The following is a 17,683-nucleotide window of genomic DNA, read 5'->3' on the forward strand; positions in this document are numbered from 1 at the left end:
AGCCCAAAATAAGAAAAGAAAATTATGTAGAATGTGTAGCAGTTTTTGCTATTGCTTCTTGCACCTTATCAATTTTGTTCTTGCATTCCATCTTTCACAAATTTTTTTTCTGAATAAGAGTAGGTGATTGTCTTTTGGAAAAGTGGAAGGTTTTATTTTCTAAATTTGATTTAATACGTTCTCAAAAACATAATCTGAAATGAGGGAGTGCAAGAACAAATTTGATGGGTGAAGCAAGAAACATTCATCATCTTTTTACAGGTAAATATATCGTGCTTGAGCCCATATCTGAGAACCAGCCCCCTTAGAATTTGATATTTGCCCCTCTCCACCAACATTTTTTTAAAATATTATTATCGAAAATTATTTTTTAATTTGATATTAGAATTTAAAATTTATTTTTCTTTTATTATAAAAGGATACCTTTACCTCTAATTCTAGACATTTTATTGGTAAAAAAATTGTTTAATTTATGTAAATAAATTATTTTTTACCATACATCATGCATATTAAAGAAAACAAACATTAAAGTGAGTAAAATTATTTAGTGTATGATATAATATTATACCATCATAAAAGAAAGATAAAATTAAATACATGTATTAATAAAAAATTATAAAAAAAATCTATATTTTTAAACTTGACAAATTAAATATTGTAAGAAAAGAAAATATGAAACATGATTAGTACTGAAAAATATAGAAAAGAATATAGATCAGAATCTTTATCACTAATAGCGGCAAGAGGCAAATAAATGTGCAAAATGAAAATGATGACGAACATGTTTTTAGGAAGATAGAAATGCTTGGCAATGGTGATGGATGAAAGCAAATTAAAAGAATCTAGAAATTATGTTTAACATATGAAGAAAACAAGCATATAGAGGAAGAATGCGTTCAGAGAAATTCTCTCCTTACGGCGTATGCATACCGAGAGCGCCGTATATTCTGCTTCCGCTTCTTGTACACCATTCCCGCCAATATTAACACGCTCGCCGCCACAATTACTCCAATCCCTAATCCCGCCTTCTTGCTCCAACTTAATCCTCCTCTTGAAGAATTTTCTGCTCTTTCATCCTCGTCGGCGTGGATATTGTCCCCCTGAGAAATTCCCGGCGAAGGCGCCGGAGCGGAGCCGGGACTCCGCGAAGGCGACGGTGAACCTAGAGGTGAGCTGGCGGGGGAAGGTTTCGGAGCGTGGACGGACGGTGACGGAGATGGAGAGGGAGACCGTGGTTTGGAGAGAGCAAGGTGCAGTGAAAGAGAGAGGAAGAGGAGAAAAAGAGAAAATAACGTGACATTTGGCATTGAATAATTATTTCTGAAAAAAAAAAAAAAGAGAAATAGTGTTGATCTGAATCGTGAAGAGTTTTGGAAGTTGAAGATATGGAAAACCGGTTGATCTGAGTCTGCGGCAAGTCACAGATGCATACAGCGATGAAAAAAAATTCAGAGTAGCACTGATTTGGACACGTGGCTGTTTGCCGAAAGAAAAGAAGAGTTAGAGTGTTTTGAAGAAAGTGTAGGTAATGCAAAATCAATTGTCGATGCTTGCTTATGAGTTATCACGAAATGGTGTGCCTTACCAAAGGAAAACTGGATTCTTTGCATTTCCACGCACGCAGAAGCGCTTTTCAATCTGTTATTTTATTTTATTTTTTTCATGTTCTATGGATTTAAATTTAAATAACAATGATGTCTATTTTACGGTGACGCATTTGATTCACAGTTTTATATAGATGATCTAGTATTATAAAACACTAGGATGTACTCAAATATAGTAATTTATACTAATCAGAATATGTGAAAATTCTTGTTAAAGAACTAATCAATGAAAAATATTTAAAGAAAAATATACTTAGTAATATATTGAAATTTCTTTTGCTCGTTATTTTCATTTTTTTTTTGTTAACGAGCGTACAGCACAATATTTATTAATATTTGGTATCTAAATATAAGAAACAAAAGAAAGCGAAACTTCGTCTCTTGGATCTCCCAAACGCCAAGTTGATTTAAACAATGGAAAGTATTCGAAACACGCCAATTCCATTTATAGGTTTCTATTTCAAGAATTTAAAGCTCCTTAGCCGTTTGTATTTTTCATTAAATTAAACTTGTTTGAGTTGGCAAAATAGCGGAAAAATTAAAAGAAGGATTGATCGAGATCTAGACTCGGTTTTGTATATTATTTAATAATTGTAAATAAAAATATAATGAATTTTTTACTAATTTAATGGTTTGTTATCTAAACTAATCATATAAAATATTTCTAAATAAATAAATGATATTAATAACAATAATATGATTAAATAAATTTATTTTTTAGTATATTAAAACCAATTGTGATAATAGCTTTGATAAACACCAATAAAATGTAACATAATTTTAAATTAGTGAAAGTTTATGAAAACTTGTGTGCTTAACATATTTTGTAAGAATGTATGCGTTTCAAATGTTTTGCATATACTGTGTAGGCAACGCCCGCATGCAAACATCCTCCCTCACCAGAAATCATTTTGATCTTCTTCTCTTCCTCTTTCACTTTCTCCTCCCCCATCAAACGTCCATAGATAACAAAATCCACATTTATCCGGCCACCGATACACCAAACCCTTATTTTTTCTTATTACTTTCTCACTCTTTTTTTTTTTTTTCAAATTCATCCTTCTGAATGCCTTTGGCATGACACCATTTATTTACCTTCTCCTCTCCCAAATCATTCAGGAACCACCCAGAAGTGGGATAAATGTCCCCCCATGATATTTAACTGATGGTTTTAGAATTTTGTTAAGATGTCCACTAAAATAACTGAAATATCAGCCAAAAGTACTCGAATGGAAAAAGAAATTATGTACAAAAATTACCTTTTGTAAAGTACTTTGGTGCCTTTTGACATTTGACAGAGGAATCTATCCTATCTTGTATATAAAAATAATGCATATAGAAATATTTACGGGAAAATTTTCCAAAGGCCCATCTACTACTTATTTTTCAATTATCAGTCATCGATATTGCTTATTAGCCTATACACAACCTCTGCACTACACCCATGAGCTTACATACTCCTCATTTCTGGCACTACATAGACTTGTGCGATGTTAGTGAGTTGAGAGGTTCCCTTGCGTGCATGTATCATTTCTCCTTCAACAACATTATATTGATGATACAGAGAAGAAAAACCATAGCCAATCAAGTAGATACATGCAACTTTTTCATTATTAAGAGTTCGGAGAAAAAAAAGTAAACTTTAGCAGGGAATTTATTGAAGTCTCAACCCAAAAATTATAAAGTGCCCACAGTTGTCAAATTTGAAGTTACAGTAATACATATGTTGCCTTGCAATTGTGCCACTTTCTGAATCTAACCCCCCTCCGTCCCCACATTTTATATTGGCCGGGGTGAGAAGAAGTAGCTCATATATTTCACCCTCAGTAACATGTTATCATCAATCTGGATTATAGTTTTATAAAGAAAAAAATGTTACTTAACTCTTCATAATTCATCCTTCACATCACTATTGCTACTCTGTCTCTCTTTGTCACCAGAGCTCTCGGATTGAGTAGTTGAGGTTGGTTTCTGGAGCTTGAATGGAATTGATGCATGTTTTTTGAGGAACTTGTAGAAGGCCACCACAGTACGATCTGTATCAACAGTAATCTGCACACGCAATGAACCAATTACATATGTTTTAATCACCCAATGATAAAATCATATGCATAAGCGTATGTAGAACAGCTAAATTGATAAAATATGTGATCTTGCTTAATATTCACTTACAGGTTCAAAACTCTTGTTTCCTGCTGGGAAGAAAAGAAGGGTGGGGAATCCGTCGGGCTGCCAAGTGAAAAGAGATTAATAGTCACAATTAAATTCTCATATCTTTCATTACTCAGTAAAGATGGATCCGTTAAAGGAATAGTAGATTCGGGTAGTAAACCTAAAACCTAGCAAGAGTTAGCACTTAACAACATTTATATTGATAATTAACCATATAGCATGTAACAAATGCTTGCAAATAAAATCTGGGCTAACCTTAGCCCTGGGGTGCTCATTTGTTGTTCCATCCATCTTGGCTATTACAAGAGACTCGATACTACGAAGATGTTTCGCAAGCTTGTCATATATTGGCTCCAGTGCTTGGCAATGGCCACACCAGGGAGCATAAATCTGAGTCCAGCAAGCATCAAATAACAAGATAATGGTGCAGATACAAATAAAACTGAAAAAGTTTAGGGTTAAAATTTCACCTCAAGGAGAACATCCTTTGACTCATCCAAGACAATTTCATCAAAATTATTCCCAACTACTATTTTCACATCACCATCATTCTGTTATAAAGTTAGGAAGCACATCAGAAATGAAAGGCAAAATTAATAGGACATAATTGATGGTTGGAAAATAAAATAACATACACTTTCAGGGATTGGATCTGACTTGTAAAATGGTTTCAGCTTGTCATCGAGAAAATCTTCCCCAAATGCCTGTGGAAAACGAAGATTAGAAATTTAGTCAAAATTATTGCTATCAAACCTAATGAAGTATTGATAAAAGCATCCACGCACACTTCCTGGCATGTCAGCAAATGAACAAAAACCTATGCAAAAAGTACCTTAATTCTGTCAGCAGTCACCTCTCCGTCAAGCACAAATTTTCTTCCATCATCATTCCCAGTGTATCCAAGTACCTGCATTGAAAATTCCACTGGTTAATTAAATACACTTCCAAAACATTTAAAGGATGTACTTGTTGATGTCATGATTTTCATGGCACATCATTTAACTAAAATTTAAACAGTGAAGAAGAAATAATTAATTTTGGAGCATTAAATATACTTCCCAATGATTTAAAGGATGAAATATTTTAATTTCATGATTTTCATAGCTTATCATTCAAATAAAATTAACACAGGGAAGAAGAAATGACTACTTTTGGACCATCTCCGCCGACACCAAAGTATTCTGAAACAGGCTTTCCAACATCTTCATTATCCAGTTCAACGGATACAAAGATCAACTGCAATAGATAATAGCAATAAAGTTAAATTATTTCTTAAAAAAATCTAAGTACGCGTCAGGGGCAAGAGCTAAAAGAACAATATGTAAAACTTTTATCAGTAAAATGTAGAAAGTAAATTTTACTATTTCCTGCATAGAAAATGGAGAGGGGGCTATCAGTGAAATGTAGCAAGACCAGAATGAAGAAACAAATTTCCGATATCATTAGGGGCAAGTTCAATACTCTGATGATTTTAAAACGAGCTGGATATTTGCAGATACAAGGATGTGAAGGTTAGAAGGTGTTTAGCTTAGAAACAATTCTGCACAGCACTTCCTTTTGTACTCATCTTGATCTAAAGCTAATCAAATCAGAACTAACTTTCAGAATTCGAGCAACTACCATGCCTGTAAGATTTTAAACCTACTTCGTACCTAGTTTTCCACTTTTTAAGTTTAGCAAAAGAAAAGTACATCCACCAAGAAACTAAATCCCATGTCATCGTAACTATATCTGAGAAATCCTTCCTCCCAATCTACTTTCATGACCCACTAAGGAGTGCCCTGCCCCAGAATTCGCATGAAAAACAATGAATTCTATTTCAATTTGCACTCTTCTGATTCTGAAATAAAAGACATGCAAATTTGTCCAGAGAAAGAATGACATAACAGTAATAATTAGTAGCCTGTAAAAAATATACCTTTCCCTTGAAAGATTTTGCTACTTCTTGAAATACTGGGATGAACTTCTGTGAATCCTTTGAAGTCGCAAACAGCAACACCTAAAATTGTGGTTTCAAACACAAAGCAACGTTATGAGAATATTTTTCTTAAGAGATTACAATATAATAACATACATGTATATGAATACCTACCTGTTTCTTGATTGAATTTTCGAAAACTGCTGGGGCACTTTCTCTTGTAAATATTGTTACCAAAGGAAGCTTGTTTGAAAAGACAAAGTCCGCTATTGCAGACTTCTCAAATTTTCCATCTGCTTAGACATAGTGAAAATATATCATTGTTAACAAGGAAAGAAAAAACATGGCAACTGGAAACAAAGACTAAGGATGAGAAATTAAACAAACCAAAGTGGCTAAGTTTTTCTTCCTCCTTCTTGACGAGGATCAAAGCTGGGCGCTTAGCATCGGGATCAATATGGAAAAGCTTGGCCACGTCAGAATTCACAGTCTGATAAAAATTGACATCATCCTCAAGTCTTGAAGCGGAAGCAAGCTCCTCACTCTCAGAACCCTGCACATTATGCATCACAGGATAATGAAACATAACAACCAACAGTTTCACTTGTCAAATAAAGAACAATCAACAATTTCATACATTCCAACTATATAGCTCTAGGATTTGATTTAATCCAGAGAATCAAATCAACAATTGCAGAAGACATTAATATTCCAAAAGCGTCAGCTGCATGTGTGTTTGGTGGGTGTACAAAATTAATTTTAGATCGAATCGATTCTGAAGTGATGTCATTTATATTTGAATGTTTTATTCTAAAAACATGTTGATAGCAAGTATGATTTTATGGATCCAGTGAGATGCATGTAAATGTAAAGTTACTTTAAGTCAAAATCAATTCTGGACCAGAACTAACTCCGAAAGCAGAACCAAAATTGATCGTTTAGTAAGTCAACGTGATTGTATATTTATCAACCAGAACCAAACGATGCAATGGATCCAATGAGATGCATGTAAATGTAAAGTCACTTTAAGTCAAAATCAATTCTGGACCAGAACTAACTCCTAAAGTAGAACCAAATTTGAGCATTTAGTAAGTCAACGTGATTGTATATTTATCAACCAGAATCAAACAATGCGCGAAGAAATCTGAATACTTACAACTAAAGAGTTGAGGAAGCCCAAAACAACTTTAGTTTCGTTGGCCAGAATACGTTGAGCATCCTCCAATGTAGTCAAGTTGTATACACCAGGTCCAATTTTCTTCTTAATCCACGTTACTATAGCATCCCTGCATTCCAATCAAGTTCAAACAAAAAACAAAAAATGAGTCAGATCCAATCAAATCAAGAGTTGCAATGAGAGAGAGAGAACGGGAGGGAGTCTTACTTGGTCCTTTGGCCATTATAAGGCTTGTGAATGCCATCAGCGAAGAAGTAGATAGTGGGAAAACCCTGCACATCGTATTGCTGCCCCAATTCATTCTCCTCCGTGGCATCGACCTTCGCCAAAATGACATCTTCGCCCTTGAGCTCGGAGGCGGCGGCGGAGTACTCCGGTGCGAGTGCCTGACAGTGGCCGCACCACGGCGCGTAGAATTCGACCATGACGAAGCGGTTGTTCTTGATGACGTCGCTGAAATTCTTGTCCTTCAAAACGATGACATCTTTCTCGTCAACCTGAGGCTGCTTGTAGGCCTCGGAGTCGTCCTCGAAGTCGTCGAAGTCGTCACTGGCGTCATCGAAGTGGTGTTGGTGGTGGTCCGGTGTGGAGGTCTCCTCTTCGAGGAAACTGAGGTCTTCATTGTCGTCGTCGGCCGCGGGCGGGGCGGCGCAGAGGGTGGAAGAGAAGGAGGAGAAGAGGAGGAGCGTGGCGAGGGAGAGAAGGAGAAGGATTCGCATTGTGAGAGTGAAGGGAAGAATGGAAGAAACTGAGATTGGGATTGCAGAGAAAGAAAAGAGCGATCTGGCTGTTAACGGCACTGGGACTCTATGACTATGTGCTGTGTGACTTCGTTGACTTTCAACTCAAATCAAATCAATTCTCTTTCTACCCAAAAATAAACGCTCACTCAATTTTTGCTGCAAATCGTTGAAACTACTATATTAAATATCCAATTTTTAATTACTATATTTATTAGTAGTAATTGATAATTTATTGATGCCATTATTGCACTAGATTCGAAACTTGCGTACAATTTTTATACCTTCTTTTGCCTATTGTTGTAGTTTTGATTTCTCGTGCCCGTGTCACAAAGGAAAATAAAAGAAAATGTAAAAGAAAAAACAAGAAAAGAAATATACAGTTGTTTGTTTATGAAGAAAGTGAGATGAAAATGAACTAAAAAATCTCATTTTCAAACGTGATAGATAAATAAATCAAAATAAAGTAATGGTATACTTGATAAAATTACAAATGAAATGAAATTGAGGGACCAAAATTATATTAAATAAAATACATTGACTGCCACTTTTTTAATTTAATAAAGATAAATAAAATAAAAAGTGAAATTATTTGCTATATGACTCTTTTATTAAATTATAACAAAATTTTCTTGTTTAACCTTCCTTTATCTTCTAAAATGGGTTGTTGATTTTAAAAAATCTAGAAGTTGAGATGTCAGCTTCAAATGTTATAGTACACAGCTAATGTAAGAGAATAAATTATGTTTTCATAGTGACGACAAAGTAGAAGATGATATAATCATAACAAAATATTAATATCAATGATAAATATTGTGATCAAATATTATAAATTTGAAAACCAACATCTTTTGCGCAAATTTATAATATCCAATCTAGTTCCTACTTGTTTTCAACATTTTATTTACTTTGTAATAATTACAAATTACAAATGAATAATATCGTTTCAAGACCAACGTACCTACAATAAGTCAATAAGCATAACAATAAAAGTTCTGCAACAACAATAAAAATGGTTTCTAAAGTAGCACTGCGTACATGGCAAGGCATATCATTGAAAGAGCTCACTCCCAAGAGTCACGGCACCAATCTCATCGTTGAATTGAGGATACATGGGAACGATTTCTCTTTGAATCCGCTCCAGCTCTAGCACAATTTGCGCCATTGATGGTCTTCTGCGAGTAGCATCCACACACTGCAATGCCAACATCAAAATTCGTCTAGCACCATGTTTTTCTTTGTATCCCAGTGTCATGTCAACAAATTTGTCCAAGTCAACACTATTTTTTACCTTCAAATTTGTTAAAGTTGGGATTAGTAAGCCTGAGTTGGAAAGTCCAAGAACAAGATCCATCAAGTTTGGAAGCATAGATATACCTGAAATGCTATATTTTCATCTGGGTGTAACATGTTTTTGTTATGTGCTTCACAGCCACAAATCAACTCTAGCAAGAACACCCCGAAGCTGTATACATCACTCTTCTCCGAAAAGTTTTGCGGAAAGCTCAACCTTTGTTCATGGAAATTAAAAACTCGTTTAGTTTCAATCAACAAGGAAAGTTAAAATTGTTCAGATTCTACATTTGAAGTTTTAGCGTACTCTGGGTCAAGAAAACAGTCTACATTTGAAGACGAGCCTGCCTGATCAACTTGTGTTTGCAGTTTGCAGAATCCATAATCAGAAACCTTGGCAGTAAAATTTTCATCTAACAGAACATTGCTAGTTCTAAGGTTTGTGTGAACCAAAGGAGGAACCAAACTGTGAAGATGTTCCACTCCTGATACAAAGTAAGATTGAACTGAGTGAGTTTTGAATTCCAAAAGAAACAAGATAATAAAAAGCGTAGCCAAAATTGGTTTACCTTTGGATGCGCCTAAAGCAATAGACAACCTTCGCCACAAGTTTAACCTTCCAACAGGTAAACCTTCACTGTCTGCATATTGCATAAACAGAAGCACGAAGCATAAAATACACAACTCAAGATGCAACAAATCTCACGTAAACATGGAGGGGGAAGATTACCATATAGGTGACTCCCTACATTGCCGTTAGGGAGATATTCATATACAAGTAATTGTTGATGGCTATCTTCATAGTATCCTATGAGCTTGACCAGGTGGATGTGGTGAATATGAGCTATCTGTTTCACCTGCTATCCGTTGAAAGAAATCAAAATACTTGGTAAAGGCCTTCTAAACCTTCTTATGTGGCAATATATCAGAACAAAAAAAGAGATATTTAATTACATTTAGGACGAAATCTTTTGTCAGAGCAAATAGACGCCTTTTTATAGCCACAATAGAACCATCTTGAAGCAAGCCCTTGTATACAACACCAAATCCACCTTCACCAATGATATTATTACGACTGAAATTCTGTGTTGCTTGTTCCAGTTCCAAAATTGTTAACTGCCTTGTGTTTTGTGGAGAGAAAGCAGTGACATGCTGCGTGTTGACTCTTCCCATCTCAACTGTAAAAGATAATGTCATGTTATTCTAACAAAATGAATCACAACACAGAGTAGTTAATTTTATCAATTCATTGACGAGATGAAATGAACTAACCGGTGGGAGATGGCATAGAAGAAGCAACCTCAGATGTTTGCCTCATAGATTTTTTAACACGCATCAAGCAGATATAGACAGTCACCAGGATTACAACGACAACTATGGCAGCAATAACGCTACCAATTACGGCAGAACTCCTTCTTCCACCTGGTTTTCTGTCTTGAGTTTCTGGAAGAGGTGTAAGTGTTGGAATGTCATTATTCCCATCTATCTTTGTTGTTACTCCACCTGTTTCTCAAGTGGAGAGTTTTTCTTACAACTCTTATGATTGAGCTGAGGTTTTCAAGGAAAACATTTGAAGTGAAAAGTGAAATTTTTTATATGTAGAGGTTTAATATCCCAAAACTTTATGTTACCAAAATTGAAAAAAAGTGTGGATAAAAAATCACTCCTATATCCTCATCAATTAAATTCTGGAGTGAATCTCAATGTTTGACTCAGTTTTATCAATCAATGGCTACTCTCAAAAATTCAGAGAGATGGAGAGAAGGAGCTTACAGAGAATTTGAGAAAAAAGCACCTGGATCTTTTAGTTTATAGCAGTCAAGACAAGGCCATTGCATTTGACATGGATATTTCACAATGCTGCATCCTAATTGCTGTGGACCTCCAAGCGAACCCTTGAAAGTGATCAAAGCCTCAGCTGCAATCATCAAGTGTATAATTCAGTAACTGCAACAAGCTCAATCATTGCCTCTCCCACATTCTATGTCCTCTTAAACTATTGATATGTGACATGATGGACCTTGTGTACTTCCATGTGAAAAAGGAAACATTGATCGTATGTAGCAGGTAGGTACATTCATAACGTGCAAATAGAAATATCAAGCCAGCAGCACTTGGAATTCAGTGAATCAAGAACTACATTCATGGAAAATTTACTCTTTTTCAATCTGAAGTCCCCTGAAACTTTTTGATACAGAAAACTTTTTCAAGAATGTTATATAAAAACAAAAAACAAGAAAACCGTACCGTGGAATTTGTAGGTTGATCTGTTGGGAAATAAAAGATGAATCAGTATTATGAGTAGAGGCAGCCTTAACCCCCATAGCAATCGCATTGTAAACATGCATCACCCAAGGAAGTCCTTATGAATTCTCAGTTTCTGCTTCTTGATTTGAGAAGCAAAGACATCAAACTCGCCTCTGAGACCTTCCTAGCCCACCCCTACACAGTTTCAAAACACAGTCATTAAATGTTAAGAAGAAAATCTCACCCCATAATCTCATGAAAAAACATAGTAAAGTATGCTCATATTCATAAGTATCAGTCAAATTCCACTGAAAAACTAGCATGAAATAATGGAGATACCACAATGTAAACCAAGATCCAAAGTGACAAAGGAAGTGGATTAGCTAACCAGAAATAGCACGAGGGACAAAGTTCACGAGTGAAAAGTGAACATACCAAGAAGTGTAATGAACTGCCATAATGGGAATAGATTATAGACACAGCAAACTGATTTATATAGCGGTCAAAATTGAGGGGAAAAGAATTGAATTCACACTTTGCATGCTTCTAGAGTAAGTTACATATTTACCAAGGAGATCTGGAAGTAGTTGAAATAATTGTAAAAGTGATTGAAAAGGGAAGGTTAGTGTAAGACTCTAGTCTATAGCATTAGCTTCCCAAAAATCCAAGCAGTGGTCTTGGTTGACTATAACTATACTATACAGCTAAGAAAGGCCACAAGAAAAGCTGGAAAACGCTTTAAACAGGTTGTCTTCATTCAAATGGACAGGTGGAATTGCTGCTTTCTATTGAACATTGTTACGCCCATAAATTTCCATAGCAGGGAAATGGAGTTCCAAATCCCAAAATATTCCCAAGGAATCTCAAAACCTGGACTAAGAGCCAAGAGTTTTTCAAGAGCTGGTGAAACAAGACAGTATTTTCAGCTACCCAAACATCATTTACCTCTATACCAAACTGGTTTTCAGAATTATTTTCCAGGCACATCCTCAATTATCTGCAAGGAATTGAAATTATATTCACTGATTCAGCAAAGTGTAAACAGTTTTGCAAAAGCAAAATCAGGATCTTACTTTGTTTTTTAACAGCAGAACAGCATTGTTCATACTGCAAAGTGCAATGAGAGGAGAACAATGTGGTGAGTGTGGACCATGGTAAAAGCATAAAGTGGTGATTCTTAGGAAGGTAAACTACAAAAGCCAAAAACATGATCTTTGTCAGGAAAAGCTCGTGGAATTTTAGATCTCTAGAAAGAGTTGAGGCTAAAGCAAGTACAGTACAACTAGAAAGTGTCAAATTGTGATGATAATTCAGGTTGGGTCTAGAACTGAGTTGAGATATATAATCCCAAGACAAAGAAAGGGTCACCATTTACAGGACTCATTGCATAACAGAAACAGTAAGAGGAGACAAACAAACAGGGAGAGAATCTGTTCATCAATGCAGTACAGGCTCTTCTAGTGTTGCAGAGGGCCTAATCCTAATAGCTGTTTTCTGTTTTTCTTTTAATTTTGTCTATACCCTTTTATTTATTTTGTGTCACAAAGCAAAATTCTTATTCCTAATATCTATAGATCCCACAGAAGACCACATTGAGTGCTTTGCTTACGCATTAGCATTGGAGAAAATTAGGAAAAGGGTTCCCACTTCCCAGATAGCAGCCACTAGAAATGGTGCAGACAATCTTATTCATTTATGGTTCTTTCACACAACTCATTATATCAATCCTGAATCATGACCAGTTGAGAATAAGAACTTTGAATTTCTACCTTGTTTCACGTGCCCTTGGGAAGTGCCCTGAAGCTAGTAAACCTTAGGTTGTAGCTTAAACAGTTAAGATAGAGAGTAAGTTAAGAAAAACAGGAAATGCAAAGTTTCCACTTTGATTAATCAGGTTTTGGTTTTGGTGTGAGTGTTGTTTATTAAGCTGAGAATGAAGGTGGTGGTGTGTCCAATAACATGGGAATAGGTGTGCATGGTGTTGTTGTATTAAAATGATGGTTGAGAAGAAAGGATGGAGACAGAAGAGGGAAAGGAACATCCTTGATCCTAAAACGAAAGGACCATGGGACTTTTGGATTGAACGGAGTGGTCTGTTACATGATGGTGACTGAAGGTGTTTGTGGGGACCGTGAGTGAAAATGTTGAGATGCAGAATAGAAAGATCACATGAGAAGAAGGGTCTGTAATGGTAGATTGGCCATTAGCAGGGAAGTCACATGCTCAAAAATGCTTTTGCCTTTAATGGTCAAAAACATTATTCTATTCTCTTTTTCTAAATTTATCACTTTTACCAACTTCCATGGAATATCCCTTCATATAACAATAAATTCATTTCACTTTCATTTCACTTTCATTTCATACGCTAAAATAATTTACTCTAATTACTGTTTTACGCAAATCACAAGTAACTCAAACTCATACGCACCTCTGATTCGATCATACAATTGTATTGTATTTTCAGTCTCATGAATAAATTAAAGAAATCATAAAATCAAAAAACTTTAAATAATACATTGTTTTATTTTTTTTTTCAAAATTAAAGTCAACTTAAATTTTTAATTATTTGCTAGTAATAAGTATTGATGATTGTTATTGAAATTTAATTTAGGTCAAAGAGCATATTTTACTTGAATTTTTATATTATTTTTAATATTAAATGCTAGAAATTTGTGTTTTTCTTTTAAGTTTTAGCATTACTTTTAGTATTATATATTATTTAATTCTTATAATATATTTTTATTAATATCAGTTTTATTTTAATTTGTCAACTGTTGAATCACTGACCATTTAATCAATACCTTCACCACTTCAATAAATGATTTATGACTATTAAACTTTTTTTCTTTAAAATAAAACATAAAATTAAGGAGAATAAATATTTTTTGCTTAAAAAATGATACATCTTACTTTTTTATTTTCTTTTTTTTTCTGAACTCATTAATTAAAAATATTAAAAATAAATACAATTATACCAACTAAATCTTTTACATGTGAAACATTTGTACCAGTCAAAATTTTCAAGTCATTTTTATTGTGTCAAACATAAAAATATTAAGTGAATGTAATGTACCTTTAGAAAATTATATTTATTACTTTAATTATAAATGCTTCCTATGGTCCATTTTAAGTGTATTGAAGTGCAATACACAAAATTAAGAAACACATTACTAAAATTCAATTATATGTTTTTGATAAAATAATCGCCTGATTCTTTTTCTAACCATTAATCATCTTAATTTATTATGTCACAGTGATTTATTATAGTATAATTAGTATTTTATTATTATGTGTATCGATGAATCTTGAACCAATATTTTTGGAATAAAATTTTTATATAAATATATAAAAAAAAATTAAGATGTCAAATATATAAAAAGATTTATAATATGTTATTGGACTTAACCCCTGATAATAGAGCTATTAACTTGTAGTTTACTATTTGCACCACCTTCATTGTTTTATTGTTATTAACATCACACATATTTTTTTCGTTTTTATTGAGTTGGGTCGGGTTTATAAGAAGCCGGTTCAAAATTTTAGTACACATTCTCATTTTTAGTGAGTTTGGATAAAGATGAGTAAGTTGTCACTCTATTATTAAAAAAATTAATTTACATATACATTTTTAATTATTTGTATATTAAGTTGTTAATTATATTCTTACTAAAACATGAAAAATATGATTTACAAAAAATAAACGCTATGAATAATTTATTTGATCAATTACAAAAAAAATGATATTAAAAGCTGTTGAATTAATGTCAAAATAACTGTATGGAATTAATACTAATGATCATCGTTTTGTGTAATGTTTAATTGTAGAATTATTATTTATTTATTTATTTCTTCTAAGTTTCAAATTTGAAAACGTAAGATTAAGTATTCAATCATGTATTGGTACAACGAATCAACTTAAATAAACAAATAAATAATTTTAATATGAGTTCAGACGAGATAAAATTTGCATTCCTCATTCCTTATCTCGATCCAATTTCTTTTATTGGAGAAAATTCAAACTTATCAACTCAAAATTCTTCTTTTGGGCCAATAGTAGCTCCCAAAAAACTCTATTAGCTTTTGCTCCTTGCAACCAATGCTAGTACTGAAATTTCTATCACTATTACTCATATACTTTATTACTTCAATATAAAGTTATACACTTTCTTACATCTTATCAAATTTTTATCACATGTTTCCCTGCATCCCATCATTTCAAAATTTATTTTCTGAAACGCACTAAATCAATTCTGAAAAAAAATAATTCACAGAGTTATTTAATTGGGTTATACTTAAATTAGTTTGATCTAAATTTCAAACTAATTAAGTCGCCTGAGTAATTAAAAGATAATAATGAACTTGAATTGAGTTTACTAAATAAAATATTGAAAAAAAAACTCTAGACATTGAAGGTCTACGAACAAAACATTTTGAGTTCATAATCTAAGAAGCTTGCTTGTAAAAACATTTGATTGTTCGACAAGATCCAAATTAGAAAGAGATCACTATATCACAATCCATAAAAGTAGATACACTGGCTAACCAAAAACAAATGGAAGAAGGTAAAAGCAGATAAGCAATAGTCTAGAAGTAAGATACTAAGGGCATTACATTACATGCACTGTTCTAAATCTAGGGTGAGATTTGGAAGTGATTATGATAGAGACAAAGCAAATCAAGCATGTTGTTGAACAACACCACTGTGTTTGGCTCTACTCATGCTGGTTGGGCGAGTGAACCTGACATGGTAGACCCCCATAGCCAAAACCACAACAAAAGCAACACCAAAGACAATGCCAGCTATGCCACCAGCTCCTAATTTTCTGCTACCTCCTTCGGGTGTTTTGGCTCTGCTTTCATGAATTTCAGTGGCTTCCACCTGTGCTACTAATGGCATTGGTGAACATTTTGACGTTGCACAAGGGTCTCTGGTCTCGGGCTTCTTTTCATTGGGATGAAAGAAGTTATATGCAGATGGTGAAAAGGCTTCGGGATTCTCGTACACAAGCCCATGAGGGGCTCTTTCTTGGGCTATGACAATCGAGACAAGGGTTAGAGAAACGAGGGAGAGGAGACACAGACCAACGGGATTCATGTTTTTGTTCTGTCTCCTTCACTTTCTGCAAATCACTTGGAAAAAGAGTGAAAATTTCTGGGTGGCTTCAACTGCCTTTTATAATGCTATGCTTCTGACATCAAATGGTTGTTCCTTGGACCTGAATTTTTGTGTTGGGAAAAGGAGCCTAATGAATGGGAAACATAATTATGACCTTCAAACTCTCTGCAATTCCCAAACTGCCCATTAAAATTTAATTATACTAATGTCATGCATAAACCTTCCCAAATATTGATCAATGGACTTGTTTAGTTTCGACACTTGAAAGACTGTGAATTGTTTCTATTTGATTCTTTGGTGCTATATAGTAACTGGTTTTAAAAGAGTACATTCCAGTTCAAAGAGTGGAACAGATGTAACAACTCTAACTACTCAGTCTTCACATCTCTGTCATCTCTGCTGCCACTCAACATGTTAGCATTTCTTTAATTCATCGAGTTGGTAAACCTTTTATCAAACATGTCTTGATCGCTTCAAAATGTTTGTAAATAATGTATTCGGTGAAACAGCTTGGGCATAAATATGGCTTATTCTCACGACCCTGTATATGATTATTGTGCTGTTTGGGGTGTATCAACGTGGCTCCAAGAATGATGGTTATACTCGAGTGAGTAACTTGGGACCGTGAGTGATCTAGTGCATTACAGTGAGTAATTAGTTACCAGAGAACAAATCATGCAACAATTAATTAACCATCCTTTTGTAGTTTAAACAGTAATCATTTTATTTGCTAAATATATGATGCATGGAACAAGGGTTTTTTTGTAAGGTATTTTTATGGATGGGTTTTAAGACACGTTTGGTTGGAAATGTAAATGTAACTCTAAGTTCTATGTGAGAGTCAATTCACACGGTTTGAGCTAAGTTTTTACATATTTGTTTTTTTATGAGATTTTGTTTGTATCTTAATACTATATTAAATAAAAATGAAAAAATAAAATATATATAAAATAAAGATTTATAAATCTGTTATCTTAATTTTTTTGGTTTATCTTTTATATAATTGGACTCTTGATTGATGTTGTGTTGATATTTTACTTAGTTGCCAGGTGGAAAGAGCAGTAGTAATTGAAGGATGGGGTTGGCTTAGCTTAGAGGTGCAGCAAAGGCCCTGTTTGGAACATTATTGCAAAGGCACAACGCAAAAGCGCATGCAAGAGCTGAATGTTTAATCAATGTGTTGTTCTCCCTCGGAGGCCCCACTTCTTCTCCATGTTTATGAATATGATGTCAATTAAAAACAGTGTCTTGTGTTTCCCAAAACTAAACTCACTTTCTCATTCTTTCCTTTTCCTTTTATGGAATGAAAAGGGCTTTAAGAAATGCGAACAAGGCTTCTTTCTTCACCTTATTGTTCTCTTTCTGCACCCCTTCACTGGAACAGATAATGAGGTTCCAATCACCGAATCTGATAAC

At 34.1% G+C, this 17,683-nt stretch overlaps 4 protein-coding genes across 8 annotated transcripts; all 4 read right to left on the reverse strand.

Annotated features, from left to right (window-relative positions):
• Positions 1 to 757: 757 nt before the first annotated feature.
• LOC108333643 (alpha carbonic anhydrase 8) lies at positions 758 to 1,659 on the reverse strand. The gene is made up of 2 exons (XM_052870819.1): positions 1,586 to 1,659; positions 758 to 1,476 (listed from the first exon to the last, which is right to left on the reverse strand). Exon 2 carries the CDS (start codon positions 1,305 to 1,307, stop codon positions 897 to 899), a length of 411 nt encoding a protein of 136 aa, XP_052726779.1. The 5' UTR covers positions 1,308 to 1,476; positions 1,586 to 1,659; the 3' UTR covers positions 758 to 896.
• Positions 1,660 to 3,230: 1,571 nt separating this feature from the next.
• LOC108334471 (protein disulfide isomerase-like 1-4) lies at positions 3,231 to 7,759 on the reverse strand. Its single transcript, XM_017570333.2, has 12 exons — positions 7,079 to 7,759; positions 6,851 to 6,980; positions 6,082 to 6,247; positions 5,869 to 5,987; positions 5,695 to 5,775; positions 4,926 to 5,012; positions 4,609 to 4,683; positions 4,412 to 4,480; positions 4,247 to 4,327; positions 4,032 to 4,166; positions 3,777 to 3,833; positions 3,231 to 3,656 (listed from the first exon to the last, which is right to left on the reverse strand). Exons 1-12 carry the CDS (start codon positions 7,588 to 7,590, stop codon positions 3,492 to 3,494), a joined length of 1,677 nt encoding a protein of 558 aa, XP_017425822.1. The 5' UTR covers positions 7,591 to 7,759; the 3' UTR covers positions 3,231 to 3,491.
• Positions 7,760 to 8,469: 710 nt separating this feature from the next.
• On the reverse strand, positions 8,470 to 13,319 carry LOC108333378 (probable serine/threonine-protein kinase PBL28). Of its 5 annotated transcripts, none has more exons than XM_017568806.2 (10): positions 12,921 to 13,319; positions 11,152 to 11,346; positions 10,700 to 10,822; positions 10,177 to 10,407; positions 9,859 to 10,082; positions 9,635 to 9,764; positions 9,474 to 9,545; positions 9,212 to 9,389; positions 8,989 to 9,121; positions 8,470 to 8,902 (listed from the first exon to the last, which is right to left on the reverse strand). In XM_017568806.2, the coding sequence occupies exons 2-10, from the start codon at positions 11,246 to 11,248 to the stop codon at positions 8,663 to 8,665; spliced, it is 1,428 nt and encodes a 475-aa protein (XP_017424295.1). In that variant the 5' UTR covers positions 11,249 to 11,346; positions 12,921 to 13,319; the 3' UTR covers positions 8,470 to 8,662. The 5 variants fall into 5 exon arrangements, with proteins under 5 accessions (XP_017424295.1, XP_017424297.1, XP_017424296.1 ...); XM_017568808.2 differs by lacking the exon at positions 12,921 to 13,319 and adding an exon at positions 11,587 to 11,742 and having other exon boundaries at positions 10,177 to 10,347; XM_017568807.2 differs by lacking the exon at positions 12,921 to 13,319 and adding an exon at positions 11,587 to 11,742 and having other exon boundaries at positions 9,635 to 9,761.
• Positions 13,320 to 15,607: 2,288 nt separating this feature from the next.
• Positions 15,608 to 16,515, reverse strand: LOC108333705 (uncharacterized). Its single transcript, XM_017569183.2, has one exon. It carries the CDS (start codon positions 16,244 to 16,246, stop codon positions 15,827 to 15,829), a length of 420 nt encoding a protein of 139 aa, XP_017424672.1. The 5' UTR covers positions 16,247 to 16,515; the 3' UTR covers positions 15,608 to 15,826.
• Between the last annotated feature and the right edge of the window lie 1,168 nt (positions 16,516 to 17,683).

This window comes from Vigna angularis, chromosome 11 (genome assembly GCF_016808095.1).
Source record: "Vigna angularis cultivar LongXiaoDou No.4 chromosome 11, ASM1680809v1, whole genome shotgun sequence".
Classification (NCBI taxonomy): Eukaryota; Viridiplantae; Streptophyta; class Magnoliopsida; order Fabales; family Fabaceae; genus Vigna; species Vigna angularis.